This window comes from Anopheles arabiensis, chromosome X (genome assembly GCF_016920715.1).
Source record: "Anopheles arabiensis isolate DONGOLA chromosome X, AaraD3, whole genome shotgun sequence".
Lineage (NCBI taxonomy): Eukaryota > Metazoa > Arthropoda > Insecta > Diptera > Culicidae > Anopheles > Anopheles arabiensis.
The window spans coordinates 3,232,406-3,255,229 of record NC_053519.1 but is presented as its reverse complement, the minus strand read 5'-3'; the positions used below and the strand labels follow the sequence as shown (position 1 = coordinate 3,255,229).

General features: G+C 44.2%; 7 protein-coding genes across 7 annotated transcripts in view; 2 read left to right on the top strand and 5 right to left on the bottom strand.

Annotated features, from left to right (window-relative positions):
* Window positions 1-155: 155 nt before the first annotated feature.
* LOC120905496 (general odorant-binding protein 45-like) lies at window positions 156-2,100 on the top strand. Its single transcript, XM_040316336.1, has one exon. It carries the CDS (start codon window positions 768-770, stop codon window positions 2,031-2,033), a length of 1,266 nt encoding a protein of 421 aa, XP_040172270.1. The 5' UTR covers window positions 156-767; the 3' UTR covers window positions 2,034-2,100.
* Window positions 2,101-2,264: 164 nt separating this feature from the next.
* LOC120905495 (tRNA dimethylallyltransferase) overlaps window positions 2,265-22,824 on the bottom strand; it is a 68,463-nt gene continuing 47,903 nt past the window's right edge. The window contains exons 4-6 of the mRNA XM_040316334.1: window positions 3,367-3,511; window positions 3,191-3,294; window positions 2,265-3,110 (exon numbers count right to left, since the gene is read on the bottom strand). Of these exons, the coding sequence (XP_040172268.1) occupies window positions 2,528-3,110; window positions 3,191-3,294; window positions 3,367-3,511 (832 nt within the window). The 3' untranslated portion in view covers window positions 2,265-2,527. The remainder of the gene's footprint in view (window positions 3,111-3,190; window positions 3,295-3,366; window positions 3,512-22,824) is intronic.
* Window positions 3,898-5,221, top strand: LOC120905498 (general odorant-binding protein 45-like). The gene has a single exon (XM_040316338.1). It carries the CDS (start codon window positions 3,899-3,901, stop codon window positions 4,901-4,903), a length of 1,005 nt encoding a protein of 334 aa, XP_040172272.1. The 5' UTR covers window position 3,898; the 3' UTR covers window positions 4,904-5,221.
* Window positions 6,617-7,633, bottom strand: LOC120905497 (general odorant-binding protein 45-like). The gene has a single exon (XM_040316337.1). The coding sequence runs from the start codon at window positions 7,616-7,618 to the stop codon at window positions 6,683-6,685; it is 936 nt and encodes a 311-aa protein (XP_040172271.1). The 5' UTR covers window positions 7,619-7,633; the 3' UTR covers window positions 6,617-6,682.
* Window positions 9,666-10,632, bottom strand: LOC120905500 (general odorant-binding protein 69-like). Its single transcript, XM_040316340.1, has one exon. It carries the CDS (start codon window positions 10,582-10,584, stop codon window positions 9,751-9,753), a length of 834 nt encoding a protein of 277 aa, XP_040172274.1. The 5' UTR covers window positions 10,585-10,632; the 3' UTR covers window positions 9,666-9,750.
* LOC120905501 (general odorant-binding protein 69-like) lies at window positions 13,478-14,439 on the bottom strand. The gene has a single exon (XM_040316341.1). It carries the CDS (start codon window positions 14,395-14,397, stop codon window positions 13,564-13,566), a length of 834 nt encoding a protein of 277 aa, XP_040172275.1. The 5' UTR covers window positions 14,398-14,439; the 3' UTR covers window positions 13,478-13,563.
* Window positions 16,027-17,068, bottom strand: LOC120905499 (general odorant-binding protein 45-like). Its single transcript, XM_040316339.1, has one exon. The coding sequence runs from the start codon at window positions 17,051-17,053 to the stop codon at window positions 16,118-16,120; it is 936 nt and encodes a 311-aa protein (XP_040172273.1). The 5' UTR covers window positions 17,054-17,068; the 3' UTR covers window positions 16,027-16,117.

Genomic DNA, 22,824 nt, shown 5'->3' with positions numbered 1-22,824 from the left:
CTGGTGTAGTGGTGTGTAGCCCGATGAGGGTGTAATTCCAGAGCATGTTCATGATAACAATAGTTTTTAAACGGTGGCAATGACAGTTCTTGCCTAACTTGTCTTCTGTATTCCAACTCTATATATATTATCCACTGTTGCATCCAAACGGCGGTTTAGAATATCCTGCATAAAGAAGGATAAAACAGACCAGCATAATGCATTGCAACGAAATACCTAACAATGGCTGTATCTAACCTGATCGCAACGTAGCCAGATGATGACTACGTTCTGATAGCGCAGAGGACCCCCTAAACCGCAAGCACCTGGCGCTGACCGTTGTTCCGCCAATTCCTGGCTCATTGTGCACTGTCCCCCCATTTTATGTACACTTCGAGTGCCCTGAAAATTTAACAATCAAATGCATCAATACGAAGACGCTTCTATGATACTCTGCATTAAGTCAAGTATACCTAAAACACACAAACATTGGTGTAACGACTTTCGACAACGTGCTCAGGCAAACGTATAGGCAACAGAGACGTGCTAATTTGCCAAGTCGAACAGAGTTATGCAACGACTGTTTCGTCTAGGCATCGTTGTTTTCTAAGAGTCTATATTGTTCAGAAGTTCTTTATTTCGATTGTTTGATTATCTGGTCGTTTGGTTTAAACGCTTAGAAACTAATTTTGAGTTCAGAACCGAACTAACTGTTAAAGTATATATGTACCTCAGAGCTTGTAGCACTTCTAGTCAGTCAGGTATTAGCTTTTCTGTGACGGCAAACGATGGCAACAATTAAACTGAAGTACATCACGCTGGCATGTGTGCTGGCTGCTACTGTAGCTGCAGGGTCGCACTGCCACAACGACTACTACCAGCTTAAGAGTGTCGCCCAAGCGCAAGAGGAGTGTGCCCGTTACCAGGGCATTCCGTGTGCCCGGCTAGCCGTCTACAACAAGTATATCTATCCGAACGATAGCCAAACGCAATGTATGGTACGTTGCATGGGCCTCAACCTTGGCTGGTGGAATGATACGCACGGTGTACAGGAATCGGCAATGCGGAGCTTCTTCTATCCGGACCCGGACGACTGCGACTACGAGCGCCGTACCTACCATTGTCTTAATTCTCAACGTCTCAATCACCCATCACCACACGTCGATGTTTGCGAGCGTGCGTACGAATCCTTCCGGTGTTACTACGAGCATTACGGCAACATCGTCGTAACGCCGCAGTTCGTCCCACTGAGTGATCTACAGCAGGTAGATGTATTATTCCAGTGTGCCAATTTGCTACCATTCTCTGTGGGAAGATCGTGCGGTAGGAAAGCGTCGAAGCGTGATGTCGATTGTTTAGCGCGCTGTTTTCTGCTGAGAAGCGGATTGTACAGTGAGCAACATGGACCACACCTGGACCGTCTGTACGTGCAGTGTAACAATTACGCGAACGAGACTCGTTTCCGTGAAACTACCGGTACCTGCTACCAGCGGCTGAAGTCGGAATGTCAGGACGAATGTGTCCTAGCGGGTCGGTTTTTGCGGGAATGTTTCTATGAAGGGGGAATATCAATAGTTAGCTCACTCCCCGCATCGGAAGCATCTGTAGGATCGGCAGGTTCTTTGGGTTCGGGACAAGGATCTGCCGAATTGGGAGAATCTGTAGGATCTGGAAGTACTTTAGGAGAGTCTGTACAATCGGAACAGCGATCTGCAGGATCGAGAGAACATTTAGGAATGACAGGATCTTTAGGATCGGGAGAAGGTTCTTCCCAATTTAGAGGATCTGCAGCATCAAGAGAAAGTTCTGCAGACATGGAAGGATTTGTACCAACGAGAAAACCTTCAGGATCTTTGGAATCGGCAGGAACTTTAGGATTGGTCGGATCTACAGAAACGGAACAAGGACCTGTAGGATCTAGAGAAACTTTACCATTGCCAAGTTCTTTAGGATCAGGAGAAGGTTCTACAGAATTGGGAAGATCTGTACGACGAAGAAAACCTTCGAAATCGGTAGGATCGGTAGGATCTGAGGAATCGGAAGAATCTGTATAATTAGGAGGATCTTACGGATTAGGATTAGCAAAAAAGGAAAATAAATGTGGAATTGAGGAAACATTTAGATTCGGGAGGACGTTTGGAGTCATTGTCCACGAGTGTTCTTGCCGAATCTGAACGTTGTGCAATCGAAGACGACAATTGTGTTATTAAATTGGACAGAGTAGCTTACACCATCCGACGTGTGATCAAATGGTAGACGGCGGTTTCTATTCAAAAAGACTATTGTCATTAACAAGGGGGAAATTGTATTGGACTGGACTGGTAAACCCTGTGTATATATATACACTCACACTCTCGTAGTCACGTATATCTGTACATATAAGTAATATATAATAAAGGACGACGTTGTAAAGTGGATCAAAGTTGTTGCCAAAAAAAATGAAACCGGTTTAGTGTATAACCCGATGTGGGTGTAATTCCAGAGCATGTTCATGCTTACAATAGTTTTTAAACGGAGGCAATGACAGACCTTGCCTAACTTGTCGTATCTATCCCGAATTGGCTACCGAAGGTACCGGACCTGTCTGTTGATCGGTGCTCGGGGTTTTGCTGCGTTTCGTCATCTTTCGATGCTTCTTAGAATGGATGTGAATTTGCCATTGATGCTCGCCGATGAACACCCGCTGACACGTTTCGCAGCGGAATGTACGCTCCGTTTGCAGTCGTTCGCGGTCTGTTGCTATTTTGGGCACACAGGGCACAGGGGACGGCTGTCCAGATTTGATGGCATCGATGATGGCTAACGCCGGATCGGATACCTGCACCTTCCAATGGTCGACATTGCCGGTGTCTAGTGCGTAGATTGGTGGCACCTCGCGACCAATATCGGACAGGAATCGATTGCGGATCCACTGGAGCTGACGGCGGGCATAGCGACGCGTGACCAGTTTCAGGTAGTCGAGACAATCCTCCAGCATGCTCAGACCGGTTGGCTTGGGGCGGGGATGTTCAAGCGTCGCAGTACGGTAATCTAGAATCTCGAGATCCTGTTCCGGGCCGTACGTTTCTAGATACTTCACGAACTCCTTGAAGCCTATGGCTTGTAGTATGCCCTGATGGAACTGGCAAGCGCTGTACAGAGAAAGCATCAAGATCAAACGACCATTAGGGAGGCGAAATTGACAACACACAGTTATGGTAGTTCAACTCACTCGTAGGGTTTGACGTACGATTCATAAAATGCTCGTATTTCTGGCAGCAGTCCTTGGGCAACCATACTGTCCACCCTTGCATCCAAACGGTGGTTTAGAATATCCTGTACAAAGAAGAATAAAACAGACCAGCTTAATGCATTGCAACGAAATACCCATCAATGGCAGTGTCTAACCTGATCGCATCGTAGCCAGATGATGACTACGTTCTGATAGCGTAGAGGACCCCCTAAACCGCAAGCACCTGGCGCTGACCGCTGTTCCGCCAATTCCTGGCTCATTGTGCACTGTCCTCCCGATTCTATGTACACTTCGAGAGCCCTGAAAATTGTATAATCAAATGCAACAATATTATGACGCTTCTACGATATTCTGTGTGTATAGGTAAAGCTGACTTAATGCAAACGATGGTGTAACGACTTCCGACAACGTGCTCAGCCAAACGTATAGGCAACAGAGACGTGCCAGTTTGCCTAGTCGAACAGCGTTACGCAACGACTGTTTCGTCTAGGCATCGTTGTGTCTATGTTTCTATACTGTTCAGAAGTTCTTTATTTCGATTGTTTGATTATTTGGTCGTTTGGTTAAAACGCGCTAGATGCACTAGCAGTGAACCCATGACAGAAAAAGCTGCACAGGTGTATATATACCTCAGTGTCTGTGGCGATTCCATCAAGTCAAACTCTAGCTCCTCTGTGACGGCAAACGATGGCAACAATTAAACTGAAGTACATCACGATGGCATGTGTGCTGGCTGCTACTGTAGCTGCAGGGTCGCACTGCCACAACGACTACTACCAGCTTAAGAGTGTCGCCCAAGCGCAAGAGGAGTGTGCCCGTTACCAGGGCATTCCGTGTGCCCGGCTAGCCGTCTACAACAAGTATATCTATCCGAACGATACCCAAACGCAATGTATGGTACGTTGCATGGGCCTCAACCTTGGCTGGTGGAATGATACGCACGGAGTACAGGAACCGGCAATGCGGAGCTTCTTCCATCCGGACCCGGACGACTGCGACTACGAGCGCCGTACCTACCATTGTCTTAATTCTCAACGTCTCAATCACCCATCACCACACGTCGATGTTTGCGAGCGTGCGTACGAATCCTTCCGGTGTTACTACGAGCAGTACGGCAACATCGTCGTAACGCCGCAGTTCGTCCCACTGAGTGATCTGCAGCAGGTAGATGTATTGTTGCAGTGTGCCAATATGCTACCATTAACCATGGGAAGATCGTGCGCTGGCGGTAGGAAACCGTCGGAGCGTGATGTTGATTGTTTAGCGCGCTGTTTTCTGCTGAGAAGCGGATTGTACAGTGAGCAACATGGACCTCATCTGGACCGTCTGTACGTGCAGTGTAACAATTACGCGAACGAGACTCGTTTCCGTGAAACCACCGGTACCTGTTACCGGCGGCTGAAGTCGGAATGTCTGGACGAATGTGTTCTAGCGGGTCGGTTTTTGCGGGAATGTTTCTATGAAGGCGGATTATTGGGACCTGTAGCAGCCCTTGGAGGTCTGGGTGGATTAGTAGGTGGATTGACCGGATTACCAGGGTTGGTACCACCTGTAACATTGGAATTGAGAGCACCTGGATTAGCGGCAGTAACTTTAACATTGAGTGCACCTTCAGTAATGGTAGGAGCATTGCCAGTACCTTCAGTAATGGTAGGCACATTGGGAGGAGCCGCTAATGTGGGGTTATTGTAATTGTCAGAACATGCGATAATATCCGTATTAGAACCAGGCAATCTAGGACTGCTGCAAAGTATTACCCCACTAGTAACAAAAAAAGCAAAAATCTGTTCAGAATGAACATGTTCTATCTTCTTTGAGAAAAAAAACAAAAATTCTTCCAACAGCCACAATCGTCTTGGAACCTCATTTCAAACAGCAAAAAAGATCGGTCGTCATACCCATAGCCTCATAGCCAAATTGGAAACATTCAGAAAAGGATCAATTTTGCTTCTACGACAAAGGTCACATATTTTGAAATAAAACTATCGCATTCATAGTTGTGTATGCTCATTGCAATGGCTTGTTTTATTTTAACACTACTTGTACACTCCAAACATAATACAAAAAATCACAAAGCGTCAATTATTACCGGAAAAGCGTTTAAAGCCGTGTCAAACTCTTGTTCACCAGACCGGCGGTACAGCCACGTACGTTCAACACGTACAACTTAACAACATGCCCGTCATGAGTTCAAATCCCGAATTGACCATGCCCCCATACGTAGGATTGGCCATCCTGCTATGGTAATAAATAAGTTATTGAAAGCCAAGCCCACTAGTGGTACATGAAGGCCTTGTCCGACAACGCTTGTTGTGCCAAAGAAGAAGAAGAAGAAGAATAAGAAGAAGAATGAGAAGAAGAAGAATAAGAAGAAGAAGAAGGTTTTGTTGGGTGTACAAATCATCAAGCGGTGCACCATGTGAGCAGCGTTCAGGAGAAAAAGGTACAAATTATGACATCGGAGAGCTTACAACTGTTGTTAAGAGATTGTTCTGAAATCAATAAAATTTAATTAAACAATTAAACAATAAGACTGCCATGGCTAGCCATCCAGTACGCAATACGGTCGGTCCTATTTTTGAGTACATGTTGTTGAGCTAAAGAAGAAGAAGAAGTTGTGAAGCTCTGTCTCGGTTGCGTGAAGCCCTATTCCGGCTATTGTATGGTAAATGATGATCACAAAAGCTTCGGCTGTTTCTGGTTTGTTAGCGTAACACTTAACACTTTAACAGCTTCTCATAAATAATAGTCCAATGATGTCAAATCGCAGCTCCTTGGTAGCCAAACGACAAGAAAATTTTGGACTGATAGTTCATAAACAGTGCACAAAAGATAGATTATCAATGGGCTGTGTGGCACAAAGCGCCATCCTGATGAAATCAAAGATCGTCAACTTCATGGTCGTAGGCCAACTGCTGATCCTCACCGTTGTAGCTGGTGTCGTACTTGCGACAACTGATGAGCATTCCATAGTTCCGGTTGTATAGCGTTATGGTACAATTGAGTAGTTCTCTCACAATTATAGGGCCTAATTCCTCCGAGTATTTGCAGAACAAAAACGATTAAAAGGGATTCGTCAGATTTTGCAATGCTCTAAGTCGCAGCACATAATGGAAGTGTTTGAGCTATACAATCATGGTATATTACAGGTGAGTAAGACAGGTTTAGGTCCGATAGTATCGTTGCATCGTTTAAGATCGTTGCATAGGCGGAATGCTTAACAAAAGATCGATTTTGAGTAACAAACATGTATAGGATTCACAAAGCCAAATTTTAAACGGTTTAGAGGGCGCTTATTTGAAGGTGTATGGTTGTTATCCGATGTTTACTCAAAAACAATATTACAATCAAACGAATATGAAACAATTTAAATAGTGCGACAGTAAAACAAGAACACAGCAGAACTTAATTCTCAAATGCTTTGTTTTATTCACCTTAAAGCCATGCCGATCGGTTTATCGTTCGTTTTTCTTAACGTCCGTAGCACTTGTGGAGCGGGCACGTCTTAACCTTGTTGCAGTAGCAGACGGGCTGGCCGAGGAAAGCCTTGGCAGCGTCGACGAACACGGTGTGGAGCAGGTACTCCAGACCACGCGACTCGCCGAAGCAGTTCTGGAACGTATCGTAGGCCTGTTGGCAGGTGCTCTTCTTGCAAGCCAGTTTCTTCTGGTTCTGCAGACAGGCGACCGTCTGGGCGTTGTTCGGGTTGAACACCTCCTCCTTGTACTGGTAGTAGAGACGCTCCAGCTTCGCGCCATCCTCCACGCTGTACAGTCCAGTGCGGGTCACGAACGAGTAGAAGAAGCACAGCGACTCCTCGCCGCTCGGGAAGCATCCTCCAGCCAGGCTCTGCAGGGTGGACTGCGAGACAGCCAGCATACCGAACAGATCGTAGGCGACCTGCAGATCCTCAAGGTAGGAGTTGACCACGAACTGCGGGCACTCGCTCAAGGCACCGTAGTACTGGTAGTAGCATTGGAACGCCTTGTACACCTGGGTGCAGAGGTCATCGTCGCAGGTGTACAGGTTCTCCGCCAGACACGCTTCCGTGCGCTCGACGTTGTGGAAGTCATCCGGGTACGGCACGAAATGTCCGGCAACCATGTGCTTCTGCAGACCGGTGGTGTGGTTCCAGAAGCGCAGGTTGAAGGCAACGCAACGCAGCAGACAGCGAACCTCCTCCACATCGGGATAGCCTTCCTTGACGTAGCGCAGCAGATCGTCATCGTGAACGCCTTGGTACTCGGCGCACTCAGCCTGTGCCTGGTTGAAGCTCTTCTCCACAACGTAGTGCTGCAGACTGGCCGACACCGAGACGGCGCCTACCGCCAGCACGAAGACCGAAAGTGCAAACGAGTTCATTGTTGCTCTAGTTGCTTGCTGTACACAATTCAGCTGGAACTGCATGCCTTTCTCACTGCCGAGGGCACATATATATACCAAAAGAGGGCTCGACCAACCAAGGGCCACGGCCACATGCGTGTCGTTTAGGCGAATCGTCATGTTCCTCCATTATCGCAGAGCCGTGTGACAGTAACAACAATAACAACAATAATAATCTCTTTCGAAGTGAGGAACATAAAAAAGTAGTAGTGAAAAACCGGCCTACTGATACACACTAGTTATGTCAGCTAGATACCATTTCTCCTAGAAGTACGTGACTTTACCACACTTTTGGTTGATCTAAGGAAAGCTCAACACACGCAGAGAGCGTACATGTTTTAATATTAGTTGTATTCCTTTGCCGCTTTTCCTTTGTTGTATATACTCCACCTTTGCCTCAGTTTTTAATCTCGTAAATGATTTTTTACGCTAATATAGCATAGATGCAAAAAAAGAGTCTATGTATTTAAAAACTTACTTGTTATTACAGGTTGACCGTCCCTTTATAAATAAAAATAAACAAATAAGTTTTCGCAGCTACTTCCGACGATTTGTTCCAATGAGCCAAATGGTACAGCGCGACTTAACAACATGCTCGTCATGGTCTCAAACCTTTATGGATCTGACAATCCTGTGATTTGGTTAATACTACTAGTTTATAACAATTATAAACCAATTATGTTATTTATAGCCTATCCCATAGGGTAGGCTAACCTAAAATGGCCGCTGCATGAATTAAGAGAAAATTTGGAAATTCATAGTTTTGCTATCTTATATTTTATTTTTAAGAATTGTGTTAAAGGTTAAATACATTATCCTCGCTTAGACTCTAATTAACTTAAATAAAATAACAAATTTCATTGACTTTCAAACAGTATCAATAGTTGGAAGTATTACTTTTCAATTTTGCAATGATTCAATTGTTGCAGCTTTCCGCAAAAAGATAAAACCAAAGGTTCGATGAACATGGACGTACAACTCTCTAAAAGTGTGAATTTTGTGCTCAATTAGTACAATATCTCGTACAGTATGCCAATATAATGATCGCAATTGCTAAATTCATCACTAAACACTATTAATTAAAGATAGATGACCAATGGAGGACAGAGGGTGTACTGGCAAACACTTGTTGAGATAGCAAGATGACATGGAGTCGTCTACTGATCCAAGGTCGAGACAGTAGTATTAGTATTTATATTTAAACATTATTCATTTTCTTCACAAATTCATTACATTGGTTCTGGTAGCTAATTTTCATTTTCACTCCTTAACTCAATGCGTTCTGTTTACTTTCTTTTTGTATGCCGTTTTTGACTCAATCAATATGTTGATTATGGAGGACGATTCTACCTTTGGGATAAATTGTAAAAAATACCTTATACGGTCGAGATAACATATTGGCAGTTAAAAGGCGTGATACCGTGAACGGTTTCGAATACTCCCACAGTAGGCCAAGCCTGCCAATGGGGCTTTAGCGTCGGATAAGTAAGCAATATAAATGGGTAATTTTGTGACTAACATATTCGTCTATTAGGCTATGACATATTGAAAAGCCAGCGAGTTTAGTAAAACCTGAATTAAAATGGGGCAATACTGTAAATCTATACTCATTAACGATGTAACGCAAACTGGCATACAGATGAAAAGACATCCACTAATGAAGGAATATTAGGAATATTAGAGCCAGCACGTCTACCAATAGACACCTTGGTTAATACTCAAATAAAGTATTTCGTTAAACGTATACGTATAGTATAGTATATTAAATTATTGTTTAAACATAAATCTTGTTCGCCACTTATGGCCCCACAAGACACAGTAAACACTTATATAGTAATGTAGCGCAGACCTTCACTAACTGGAGGTCTAAATGTTTGGACATCAAATCCTCTATAGCTCGAATTGAGCATAGCCACAGACAAAATGAGAAAAGATCAGAGCAGGACGAGAAATCAATGCATCAATGCAGTTAGATTATAGACTTTTAGCAGTTAGATTATAAAGATTGTTATAGTAGTAGAAGTAGTACAACAGAACTCTTGATTTGAGTGGACCAGAACACTAATAAAAATATGCTTGTTTTTCAATTCATTCTATTTTAAGCAATTTATTGATTCTTTTGTCCGATGCAACAAGTCGTTGAATCGACCTGTTTTTCACTGCCTGGTGTAGGTCATGGCAGCATCCTTGAACACAGCCAGGAAGTGCTTGTACAGATCAGTGTTGCCAAAGCACTGGCTGAAAACGTCAGTGGCGTGCTCGCACCGGGTCTTGTGACAGGCCAGCTTGTTCAGGTTGGTGAGGCAGACCTGAGTGTCGGTGTTATCCTTCTTGAAGGCATCCTCCTGGGACTGAGTGTACAGGTTGTGCAGGAGCGGAGCATCCTTGGACCAGGCACCGAAGCGAGTCACGTACGCGAAGAAGAAGCACTGCGACTCAGGGCCGCTTGGGAAGCATCCTCCAGCCAGCTTGCGGCGGGTGTCCTCCGACACATCCAGCATGTCGAACAGGTCGTAGGCCAGCTGCAGATCCTCACCGTAGTAGCTCGGGACGTACTCGGGGCAGGTGGTGAGCGTTCCATAGTTCTGGTAGTAGCACTGGAAGGCACGGTAGGCTTGCACGCACGGCTCGCCGTTGCACTCCTGCGGCAGGTACACCAGACAACGCTCCGTACGCTTGGCATTGTCGCAGTCCTCCGTGGCCGGGACGAAGTAGTTAGCGAGCACGTTCTCGTGGAGCGTACCGTTCTCCCAAGCGCGCAGGTTCTCCAGGACGCACAGCACCAGACAGTGGACCTCTGGCTCATCCGGGTATCCTTCACGCATGTAGCGCTGCAGACGATCGTCCGGCACCTGCAGGTAGACGGCGCACTCAGCCTGAGCCTCCGGGAAGCTCTTCCGAACGAAGTAGTGCGGAAGCGGCGAATGCTCAGCCTGGATGGAGCCAATGATGGCAACCAGGGCGATGGCCGACACAGTGAAGAAGTTCATGTTGGACTACCTTGATGTTTGCTGTACACCAGACAAGTGTATGCTTTTGAAAGCGTTGCGAAGCTTATTTATACGTGAGAGCTGAGCAGGGCACTCCATCACACGCGCGATTCATGCTTTCGCGTTGTCACCGTCATATCATTTGAAGGTACAGAAAAAAATCCGAAAGAAAATGTTTACTCAAGAAACTCGTACTCCGTGCTGAAGATACAGTTACGGTTTTGTTAAGGTTTTGCCTTTAGAGCATTGCCGCTGAAGATACAGTTACGGCTTTTTTAAGGTGTTGGCTATAGAGCAATGGCAACTGACTATGTATTTACTACATACCTCAACAAAAATCTATAGTTCTATGAGGTAGAATTTTTTGTAATTTATTGTATTTGTTCAATAAAAAAGTATACCATGGCCTGTCAAATGTAGTACAATTGTCTTGTAGTTTGACTATGAAGTATGTCCGTCATGGGTCCCGTGAAAAGTCCGGAAAAAATTGCTATCATCTTGCGATATGCTAGAACGGTATTTTATTGCCGTTCCTGCTGTTATTTTGCGCAAGGTGTAGTGGGGAATTTGGGAATTTTACAATATACTATGCTTTCCGTAATTAGCTAAGATAGGTAAGAATTACCACAACAATGAAGATGACAATGACCTATTGGGCCGGACTATGCTCAACCATCCGACCCGGTCTCATGGTACAGTCGTCAACTCGTACGGCTTAACAACATACCCGTAATAGGTTCAACTCCCGAATGGACCGTGCGCTCAAACCTAGGACTGACTATACTGTTACATGGGGTAACCAATAATTTACTGAAAGCTAAGCCCACAAAATGATTCAGGCAGGCCTTGACCGACAACGGTTGTTGTGCCTAATGAAGAAGAAGAAGAGAATCTTTAAACATCACGCAAGATAAACTTTCATAGATAGAATGATTGAGGTTACCGTATTTTCACGAGTTACACGAATTCGAGTTACGCGAATTGTTCATTTTGACATTTATTATGTCAAATCAGTACAATTTTTCCGTCCACGGTCCCGTGGTACAGTCGTCAACTCAAACGACTCCATAACATGCCCATCATGGGTTCAAGCCCAGAATGGACCGTCCCCCCGTAGCATGGATTGACTTTCCGGCTACGTGGTAATGAATTAAGTCTCGAAAGCCTGTATAGGCCGGCATGTCCGCGTAGGACGTTACGCCAAATAGAAGAAGAAGAAGCTATATTAATTACGCCCCAAGACGAAAAAAATGAACAAAAGACTACACTATGCATACGATATTTGTTTTAATCTATCTACATTAAAACGTGTACATAAATTATTGGTAAATGGAATCATCAATCATCCAAACGATCTATGTAATCATTTTTCAATATTAATGCTTTATGCTATATTGTGAGCACTTGTTGCAGTAACGAGCGATAAGCTTACTCAATGTTTCTTACTACTTTTAAAATTATTTCATTCGATACTTTCAGCCTACGCTTTTCATCAAATCTTAAGTTTTATGTTGTTCAGTAACATTCTTCTTTGCAAGCCATTTTCTGCTTGAGGTAGCCTCCCGGGTATTCTTGTGAAATTTAATATTATTAAATATAAGGTTTTTTTTATTCAGGAGAAACGGTCCGAAAAGGCCGTATTGCTATTATTGTAAGGTTATTGATATGGATAAATTACAATAGATTTAGATATGGAGACTAGAGGATGGTGTTCATGGTGATGTACCGTTGGCAGGAGGCACGTTCCGCGATGTATCCCTGGCATTTGGTTAAGATGTGGCAAAACAGTGATGTCTGTGCCTCATAAACTGTAGAGGGCTAGATTTTGGCAATAAACTGTTTTTTATGAGCCAAACGTGACCGATTTCAAAATGTGAAAGCACTCTCTGATCTTGGGGTTATGAGGGATCTCTCCATTGTGGTGTAATAGTTTTGAAGTCCAGAAATCTGATCTGGAGTCAGCAGAAGATGATTTGTGATTGATCTTCGGTATATTGATAAGTTGTCGGATGTTCGGGTTACGGATGCATCCCAAGTTAAGGTATTATGTTTACACCTGTTTCCAGGTATACGCCGTTTATGAACTGAATAGTTTTTATAGAAAATTTAATGCAATTAGCATGTTGAACATTATGCCTGGACATTATGCAAGTGACATGCTAAGAAACATTAGAAAAACAAGCTCTTTTCGCTTTTTTGCTGATTGCATCAATATGCGGTACAACAATCTCACAGTCTTAGCACCTTTACTCGGTGGACACTTCGCCAGGTGGATAACAAGCCAACGATGTGCATACGTTCTTCTCCTTCTTATGTCAAACTGCAAGGAGCAAGGCGAGAAGTGATAGACTCTCAGGATCGCATCAGCGGCTCCAAGCCGCTTCAGTTACCTAGTTACACCGACTGCAATTCCGATAAAGGAAAGAGTATTAGACAGTCGAAACCGGCGGAAACTCATCAAATTTGAGTTATGAAAAGTTGTAGACGTGTAAAGTGCGAAAAGTGGTTGAAAGTAAATGAGATTGTGAATTAAAAATGTGACATTATAATATTTATGAAAAAGGTTAAAACCATTTCGTAAAATCTCTTCACGGATAAACATATTGTATGTAAAACGAGTATATATAGAGATTTTTGGATTTGAAAGACTCTTTAAAATATTACAGCATGGTTGACAATGCATGGGAATGTATTGATTCGTTGGATTTAGTACTATGTAAAGGACATTTTCATTTTTTAACAAACAAGAACCGAACATTACACCTCAGAGTTCAAAGAGATAGTCTAGGTGCCTCAAAGTAGATCAACGAGTAAATCGTAATACACGGGAAACATCTATTTAGTCATTTCTGAGTGGACAGATTGAACCGACAAGTTATTTACACAAAATAGATTAAGATTTTTCATTGATTCATTCAATCTATCGCAATTTATTGGTTCTTTTGCTCTTTAGAACAAGTCTTTTGATCGTCTCAATGCTTATTGCCTGGTGTAGGTCATGGCAGCATCCTTGAACACAGCCAGGAAGTGCTTGTACAGATCAGTGTTGCCGAAGCACTGGCTGAAAACGTCAGTGGCGTGCTCGCACCGGGTCTTGTGACAGGCCAGCTTGTTCAGGTTGGTGAGGCAGACCTGAGTGTCGGTGTTATCCTTCTTGAAGGCATCCTCCTGGGACTGAGTGTACAGGTTGTGCAGGAGCGGAGCATCCTTGGACCAGGCACCGAAGCGAGTCACGTACGCGAAGAAGAAGCACTGCGACTCAGGGCCGCTTGGGAAGCATCCTCCAGCCAGCTTGCGGCGGGTGTCCTCCGACACATCCAGCATGTCGAACAGGTCGTAGGCCAGCTGCAGATCCTCACCGTAGTAGCTCGGGACGTACTCGGGGCAGGTGGTGAGCGTTCCATAGTTCTGGTAGTAGCACTGGAAGGCACGGTAGGCTTGCACGCACGGCTCGCCGTTGCACTCCTGCGGCAGGTACACCAGACAACGCTCCGTACGCTTGGCATTGTCGCAGTCCTCCGTGGCCGGGACGAAGTAGTTAGCGAGCACGTTCTCGTGGAGCGTACCGTTCTCCCAAGCGCGCAGGTTCTCCAGGACGCACAGCACCAGACAGTGGACCTCTGGCTCATCCGGGTATCCTTCACGCATGTAGCGCTGCAGACGATCGTCCGGCACCTGCAGGTAGACGGCGCACTCAGCCTGAGCCTCCGGGAAGCTCTTCCGAACGAAGTAGTGCGGAAGCGGCGAATGCTCAGCCTGGATGGAGCCAATGATGGCAACCAGGGCGATGGCCGACACAGTGAAGAAGTTCATGTTGGACTACCTTGATGTTTGCTGCGCTAGTGGAGCTGTACTGTTGAGACTGAGTTTAAACTCCTATATATATGAACCGCTCACTGACCTGTCGCCTGCAGTGATATCATGCAGCAGAAGAAAACGCGTGCCTTAGAGTCAGTTTTCACTTAATACATTTCGATAGTAGTTTACTTCCATAAAAAAAAACATTCGCGAGTGTTCATGGGTTCTCTGCAGCTGATAGTAATGTAGGTAGTGCGTGCCGGATAGCGTTTGTCGTTGTTGCGCAAGAGAAAGAATAAGTTTTCGTTGTACACGTAGTTGTGCATCAAAACATACAGAAAAACAAGCATTGAGGATTGCCAAGGGCATATAGCGTTTCTACTCTTAGTAGTGACTAAGCACTTTTCCTGTACAGTAGCACACAACCCCATGAAAATAAGACACACAATATGCTCTTATCACTTTTACAATCATTTCCACCATAACACCCAATGTGTACTTAATTGCAATTAAGTGCATGAAATAATACAAGACGAATAAAATGATATAAAAATTGCACATCACTATTCAGTAATGAAATATATATTTGATAATACATGTTTGTTATGTGAACTACATCACAGTTTTGCTTTTAATTCGAAATACTTCGCCTTGAAGATCCGTGTAGGTAATGTATTTGAGATTCACATTTCTTTAAACAAGCTAAGCCAATTGCGTATGATGCATTATAATATTGAAGAATGTAAATAATATTGAAGAATAAAATTAGAAAGGCATAGATGAGCAATTCAGCTAATTACATAGCCGGAGTCTTGGCTGATTACTTGCCAGATTTGCATTATTGATGTGACAGCTTCTTTTAGGTTTCTTATTCTTTCCTTATTCGTTTTTAATGTGGTGATTTTCTTCTCTACTCTTGTTGAGCATGCAGTTTGAGGTATTGCTGCATTCTACGGAATGCATTGTTCTTACAGTTTCTACAAGTGTATTTCTCGCACAAGTTTGATTTTTTGTTACTAAAGCATTTCTCAAAATCTCGATTATATATTCAACAATCGTTTTGGTGACTTTTCATAAGTTTTGTAACAATCTATAAACAATATTGTGTAAAACCTTGTCATGCGTTTTGTCATGTACTTTATAGCTGTATAATGTTACATAAATTTTCAGTTTCAATCAATCAGAAATAATCTCGCTAAGATAGGCTTATAAATTATGATTTACAGCAACAGTTAACAGTTAACTCTCTTGAATCTAGGCAATTCTCGTCCCTATTACTACATCTTCCAAATTTTACGAAATTTTACTGAATCCATAAGTGTTTGGACCATTAACGTTCGATCTGAGCTATAAGATGCGATCGGAAGTGTCAGCAGTCGATTGATATCGGAAGATTTATTCGGATTCAATCAGAGCAATTCCGATTCGAACGGAGCACCAAAGGCAAACGCAGTACTCTTTACGAGCTCAGTTGAATTTATAGCATCTGGAGTCAAAGTTGTTTTGCAAATCCACCTGGATGACAACATCGTTATTTTCTGAATAGTACTAATAGTACTAGTTTCTAATGAAGAGACATTTTAGCTCATTTTATAATATTTATATGAGGAAGTTAACTTCCTAGATGAGGCAAACGCAATAAAGTTCAATTGATAATATTTGATTTATTGATTGATTCGTGCAAATGAGCAACAGGAATTGAATTGCTCAGGATCAGTCCCATGGTTGGTGCTGCTTAACGTCCGTAGCACTTGTGGAGCGGGCACGTCTTAACCTTGTTGCAGTAGCAGACGGGCTGGCCGAGGAAAGCCTTGGCAGCGTCGACGAACACGGTGTGGAGCAGGTACTCCAGACCACGCGACTCGCCGAAGCAGTTCTGGAACGTATCGTAGGCCTGTTGGCAGGTGCTCTTCTTGCAAGCCAGTTTCTTCTGGTTCTGCAGACAGGCGACCGTCTGGGCGTTGTTCGGGTTGAACACCTCCTCCTTGTACTGGTAGTAGAGACGCTCCAGCTTCGCGCCATCCTCCACGCTGTACAGTCCAGTGCGGGTCACGAACGAGTAGAAGAAGCACAGCGACTCCTCGCCGCTCGGGAAGCATCCTCCAGCCAGGCTCTGCAGGGTGGACTGCGAGACAGCCAGCATACCGAACAGATCGTAGGCGACCTGCAGATCCTCAAGGTAGGAGTTGACCACGAACTGCGGGCACTCGCTCAAGGCACCGTAGTACTGGTAGTAGCATTGGAACGCCTTGTACACCTGGGTGCAGAGGTCATCGTCGCAGGTGTACAGGTTCTCCGCCAGACACGCTTCCGTGCGCTCGACGTTGTGGAAGTCATCCGGGTACGGCACGAAATGTCCGGCAACCATGTGCTTCTGCAGACCGGTGGTGTGATTCCAGAAGCGCAGGTTGAAGGCAACGCAACGCAGCAGACAGCGAACCTCCTCCACATCGGGATAGCCTTCCTTGACGTAGCGCAGCAGATCGTCATCGTGAACGCCTTGGTACTCGGCGCACTCAGCCTGTGCCTGGTTGAAGCTCTTCTCCACAACGTAGTGCTGCAGACTGGCCGACACCGAGACGGCGCCTACCGCCAGCACGAAGACCGAAAGTGCAAACGAGTTCATTGTTGCTCTAGTTGCTTGCTGTACACAATTCAGCTGGAACTGCATGCCTTTCTCACTGCCGAGGGCACATATATATACCGAAAAAGACTCAGATTAAGCTTGAGGCACATGCGTGCCTTTTAGGCGGATCATCATGTTTTTTTGTATCTTAACAACGTGTAAAGATGGGCTAGCGAAGGTAGAAACAATATAACAACGTACACATACACGCACATACACACATCTCACTGGTATAACCACGTTTAGTGCACATTTCACCGATGTGAAGCGTACGTGACATTGTCCGCTTGGACAACTAGTAGAAGCGACGTTTGTACTATATCAAACACGCAGTTTTTCCTTGCCAAGTTAAATCTGGCCAAGTCTCTCCTTACCATTGCCATCCACAGTGCAGCAGTTGCTTCATAGAATGGTAAGACAAAGTACGCAGTTCCAGTGTGTTTAGTGGGTTGTAGTAGTGGATTGTTTCAAACAGTGTTTCCTGGTGATTGAAAGTTTAACACAATTTCCAAATTGGAAGCTGTTTGTATTCTAGGTTTGAGATGTTAGGAGAAATTTAACTTAAACACAGTTGTTCTTCGTAGAGAACGGGATAGGTTCCATCTCATTGGATTCAAAAAAGTTGGTCTTTTATCTAGTAACCATACAATTATATTTCATTTATTTGCCGAGAACTTACGCTTTACGTTTTAACCCGTTGAAAAAGTGGGCATTTTCATAGCACAACGTATAGATGGCGATTACGTGCACACATTACGTACTATCCAGCTGAGACATCCAATAATCATGGGACGTTCATCTGAGGTGAACATCGAGGGAGATAAATCCAATCCTGAAATTGACTCGGAGCTTCGAAGGAGTGTCTTCGTACCATCCAATGTTTGTACCAAACATGGATATTTGCTTGTATGCAGATAATACTGCTTTAAAGCGAAGCGATACCATATATCCACAAACAGATGTTCATACCTCAAACAAATGTTCATTGACAGATTAGCAACGAATAATTTGATGCTTTAATTGTTGACTTCTGAGTAATAACCAGTGAGGGATTTGAGAAAGTGTCTAGCTTCTTTTATTTCAAGTATCCTTACCCTTACAACTCTTTGGATATATAAGTGGTAGCCCCCTAAGAGTTCAGACTTTACAAATGCTCTGTTGCCTAATAATGCATAATAGGCATTTGTTCTAACACATGATATGTTTTGTTTATTCAATCAAAGAACCATAACCAATGTAGAGAAATCTTTGATGCTTTGGATTAATTTAGCATTCTCTGTTGGATAATAATCTTTTTGAGAAAATTTCACCACTAAATGAACATGAAAAATAATTTCAAATAGAGCAAACGATTTTTTTTATGCACTGATAAGCCATTTGCGGCAGCGCAAATTGCCGTGAATTAAATGGTATCTAGAGCATTAATTATTTAAATGTGTTGCATTATTATTGAAAGATTATTGGAACGTTTATTGCATACAATTTGAGCTATTAAAAAATCGTAATGCACATGTTAGTTCGCTATTCCAATCATTTTTTTGCATAATTTGCTGCAATTGTCAATTTGAACAGCATTTATATTCCATTCCAAAATCGCTTTACTGATTGGGGTCCCTTCACTGATCATGATTTTAAATAAACTCTTAGGTAACTGTGAATGGCAATGTGAAAAGTTGAACATGACTCCGTGGGGTGTATATTTATTACAAAATTATGGGGTGTATATTTATTACAAAATTAGCAGCAATAAAACAATAAACAATAGCAGAGTGCATCTCCTGCAGTAATGGGCAAATGATTTAAGTTGCATTCGCTACTAAACGTTATGAGTGTTTGCCTTTTTGCCTGCCTACAATGTGAAGTAACGGGCTGGTATCGTATCGCTATGAATATTTGCTCGGAGTCGTAAATTTGTAATAGAAACAAGTCGTTTTTACAATGCATAACCGTGACCGCCTCGTACGATAACCGTAGCCCTCCTCCTTTATCATGCTGTGGCTGCGCTTCATTACGTAACAGTCCGGGTAAAGCCTTTCAATTACTTGACAAAACTGTTATCCAAATACTAGCGAGGTTCCTCGACCTGTTCCCAGGTGGTGTTTGACCCGTTACCCAAGCAGCTCCCTATCTAACCGTTTGCGCTGATAAGATAAGCTACTGATAATAGGGCTGCCGCTGCGGGGAAGCTCACACGCGGCGGAAGGCTAAGTGGCGACCCGTTACGAAGGAAGCGGCCCGCGGGTACGCATTCCGACGACATTCAGTTGTTCGATGTTATCTAAATAGGTTATCACAATCGGCTATTACTCGCCGTGTGCGTGTAGAAGCGGTCCCCGCGCCTTCGGCCGGTCAGGGCATCTTTCACTGCGCCGCTAGACTTCCGTCCAGCGAGTACGAACGCCCGGCGCTTTGACGTGAAATGTCAATGCAGGAGAAAACTGGTACCGACCATGAACGATTTATAGCGGAAGCTGTAATAAATAATAGTTGGGGCATGTCGTTAAGCGAGAAAGAGTGGCGGAACGAGCAACCAACTGATCAGGTGGTAACGCGGGCATCTATTGATTGGGATCTTTAACGGGTAACTAAATTATTATTTTTTTTTTTTTGCTGTTGAACGTAGGTTCGTCATGGGTTCAAATATCACTTGAACTGAACCCTTCATTCACGTAGCACTTTGACGGACTGATCGGGGTAATAAGTGTAACATTCTCTCAGACTTATACTCTTAGATTATTTGCAGTACGGCCAGCATCTTTGCATTGCTAAGAAGACGTTATAGAAAATCTGGAATAGAGTTTTGTGAACAAACTAAGGAGACTTTTACATAATTACTGGTGTTTATATCAGAAATTGATTCCTATAAATGCAGATTCGTTATCAATTCTTCTGTTCTGAAAAGTAGGCATCACTTGGAATAATCCCTTCTATCCAGGCTCCGGCTTAGAATAGCTTATCATCCATTTTGCAACTACAGGGACTGCGTAATGATTGGCTCAAACCATACAGCGAACAAATCAGCTGTCAAAATGGGAGTTGCTGCTCAGGGCTAGACGTGTTTCAACAGTTTTTGTGGCGCTGCCTAACCTTCGACGACGATGGAGGTGGTAACGTTTCCCCCTCCCCCTTCCCCCTCGTCTTCAATAATCCAAAAGGGACTGGGATCCGTATTCCACGGAACCTCTTCCTCTGTGCCTGAAGTCGCCCAAAGCCTGCTAATTCGTTTTCTGTTATTTAAAAAAAAAGGAAGGCCCTAACGGACGCCTCGACCGATCATGATTGTGGCATAATCGCAAATTGCAACAAAAAGACGCAAAATTAGAAATAAAAAAAATGCGCTTCAGCCCCGTCTGCTTTGCATTGGGCAATGGGAAGGAGGGAGCGGGAGAAGAAGGCCAGCCAGTGGGGTGCGACAAATGGCGGCTTTCGAAAAGAGCTTTCGAACAGTCAATAATTAAGCCAAAGCGCGGCACACAAACGCACCTAGATCAAATGCCGATCAGCTCGTTCGATACGGGTTTCCTTCTTCTTTTTCTTCTTCTTCTTCTTCTTCTGCGGCCTGCCGACCCCTTTTCCGCAACGCATCGGGCGGTTTGGAAGGGGGTGGAATTATGTTGCCAACATAGTCGACCTTTTCCGCACATGCGTGCGTGTCTCGCACCTTTTGTGATGTTGCATATATGAGTGTCTCAAATGATTCGAGCGAATGATAGGTTGATCGAAGAAGTGTATCACAAAAAAGGGTTTAACATCATGGTTATGTTGTTTAACTTATATTTGTGACTCTTATTCTGAAGGACTGATTGTTGCGTAAGGTAGAATTTTATATATTTTCACAAGAATGTCATACAACTATTAAGGTTGTATACATTGAATTAGTTTGATGCGTCTAATAATTTTCTATATTAAAATTCTAGTAAATTTTTAAAGATATCAATCTATTTTCTTTTGCGAAGTTTTTCGATAAGCGTTAGAAGAAACTGCCCAGAAAGCTGTAGGCTCAGAAACTATGCAAATATGAGGTGTTTAACTTAAAGTTGTCGCTTCTTTGGGTCCGGATCTATGGATCTAAGCAACATTTCTCCAACAGTATGGGCCTGGGATCAGTTCCAGGACTGGTATGGATTAGTAATGTGCTCTTTGGAGCGCACCCACGACTCCGATCTGACTACGGCTATTGTTAGTCCGATTCCAACTCCGACAAAATCCGAGCCACTAGTTCCGTTTCGAGTTGCTTGAAGTCATCTGGAGTCGTTCGGAGTCGTCTGAAGCCGTCTGGAGTTGTTCGGAGTCTTCCGGATACGTCCGGAGTTGTTCGGAGTCATCCGGAGATCGACTCTAGGCAACTTAGAATGACTCCAACTTCGACAGACTCCGGACGACTCCGACTCCAAACGACTCCAAACGACTCCAAACGACTCCGGACGACTCCGGACGATTCTGAACGACTCTGGATAATGTTGGGTGGACCTAACTTCCGGAGTCGGTTCCGAAATTATTGGAGTCGGATCGGACTCAATTCCGATCACTACTAAGGATTCAGCGATAGTACTGGCATGGGTATCTGAACTGGTATAAAATCTGGATCAGTTTCAAGGCCTGTGTAAGCTAATGACCAACTCTAAGACCTTGAATCAGTGTCAGCTTTGGCACAGGTTATGTTAAACTTCCAGAAACGACAGGGGTTTGCGAACAGTACCAGGATCGATATTTGGTCTGGACCAATTTCTCTCAATGTATCTCTTGGATTTAAGCAGCACTTGGGATTTCCATTGCCTTTAAAAAACATCCTTTGAGCGCATCCTGAAGCTATGAAATATTCCCAAATTATATTGCATAGCCCTGGAACCTGGGCCCAAAATAACAAGTTATTTATTCAAAAACTCATTTTTTAACACAATTCAATAAAACGTACTGCTGAAACGAACGAAACCGAACTTTTCTTTCAACCTCACAGCCGATCCGATTCCGAGGTTGCGATGCGTGCGGCATAATACCGCTATTTCGCGACCAGGACAGACAAGCCTCCAGCCGCGACCATCCACCATCGGCTTCGGCAAACTCTCTCGCAGCACCGTCACCCAGCACGTCATCGTTCCTTCCCCTTCCCCATCCCATAAGGCCAACCTTCATCTTGGTCCCATCGCGCCACAGCTAAGGCAGCCAATGGTGGCCGCAACCGTGCAAAAGAGCAACAGAAAGCGACGAAAATGAAGAAACGCGGTACACGCACAGCACTACTTTGGCAATCGTTTTCGTCTAGACATTATTGCATCGCTATTGCTATTGAAAATAATTAGACAGGAGACCTCGAAGGGATTGTGCGTACGGTGGGGTGGGGTGGAGTGCGTTCGCCCGCACACACCACCCACCCTTCCGCGCTTAGCAAACCGGATACGCACATTTTCGCACTCTTCGTGGTGGCCGCTGGAGCGAATGTTTCGAATGTCTGTCTCCCTCTGTGTGTGTGTGTGTGTATATATATTAAATGGTAAAGGGGTGGGGGTGTGAGAAAAGCAGTGACTCACAAACGCACGCACGCACGCATGCACGCCCCGCTGCAGCCACCGTTCCATGACCGTGCACAGTGTGTGGCCGCTTCCCCAGGTCCCCGCTGGCTCGGTCCCAAAACTTTTTGGCAGCCAGACGGCGAATGATTTGTGTGAGTGTTTCTATTTCTTCTTCTGTCCCTTCTGCTTTCCTTCTTCTTTATTGCAGCCTTCTTTTTTTTTGGCACTATGTGTGACCCTGTGCAAGAGAGCTGTGGTGGCGCATGGCAACAAGTGGTGCTGCTCTGCGCAGACGCGCTAGGCTCT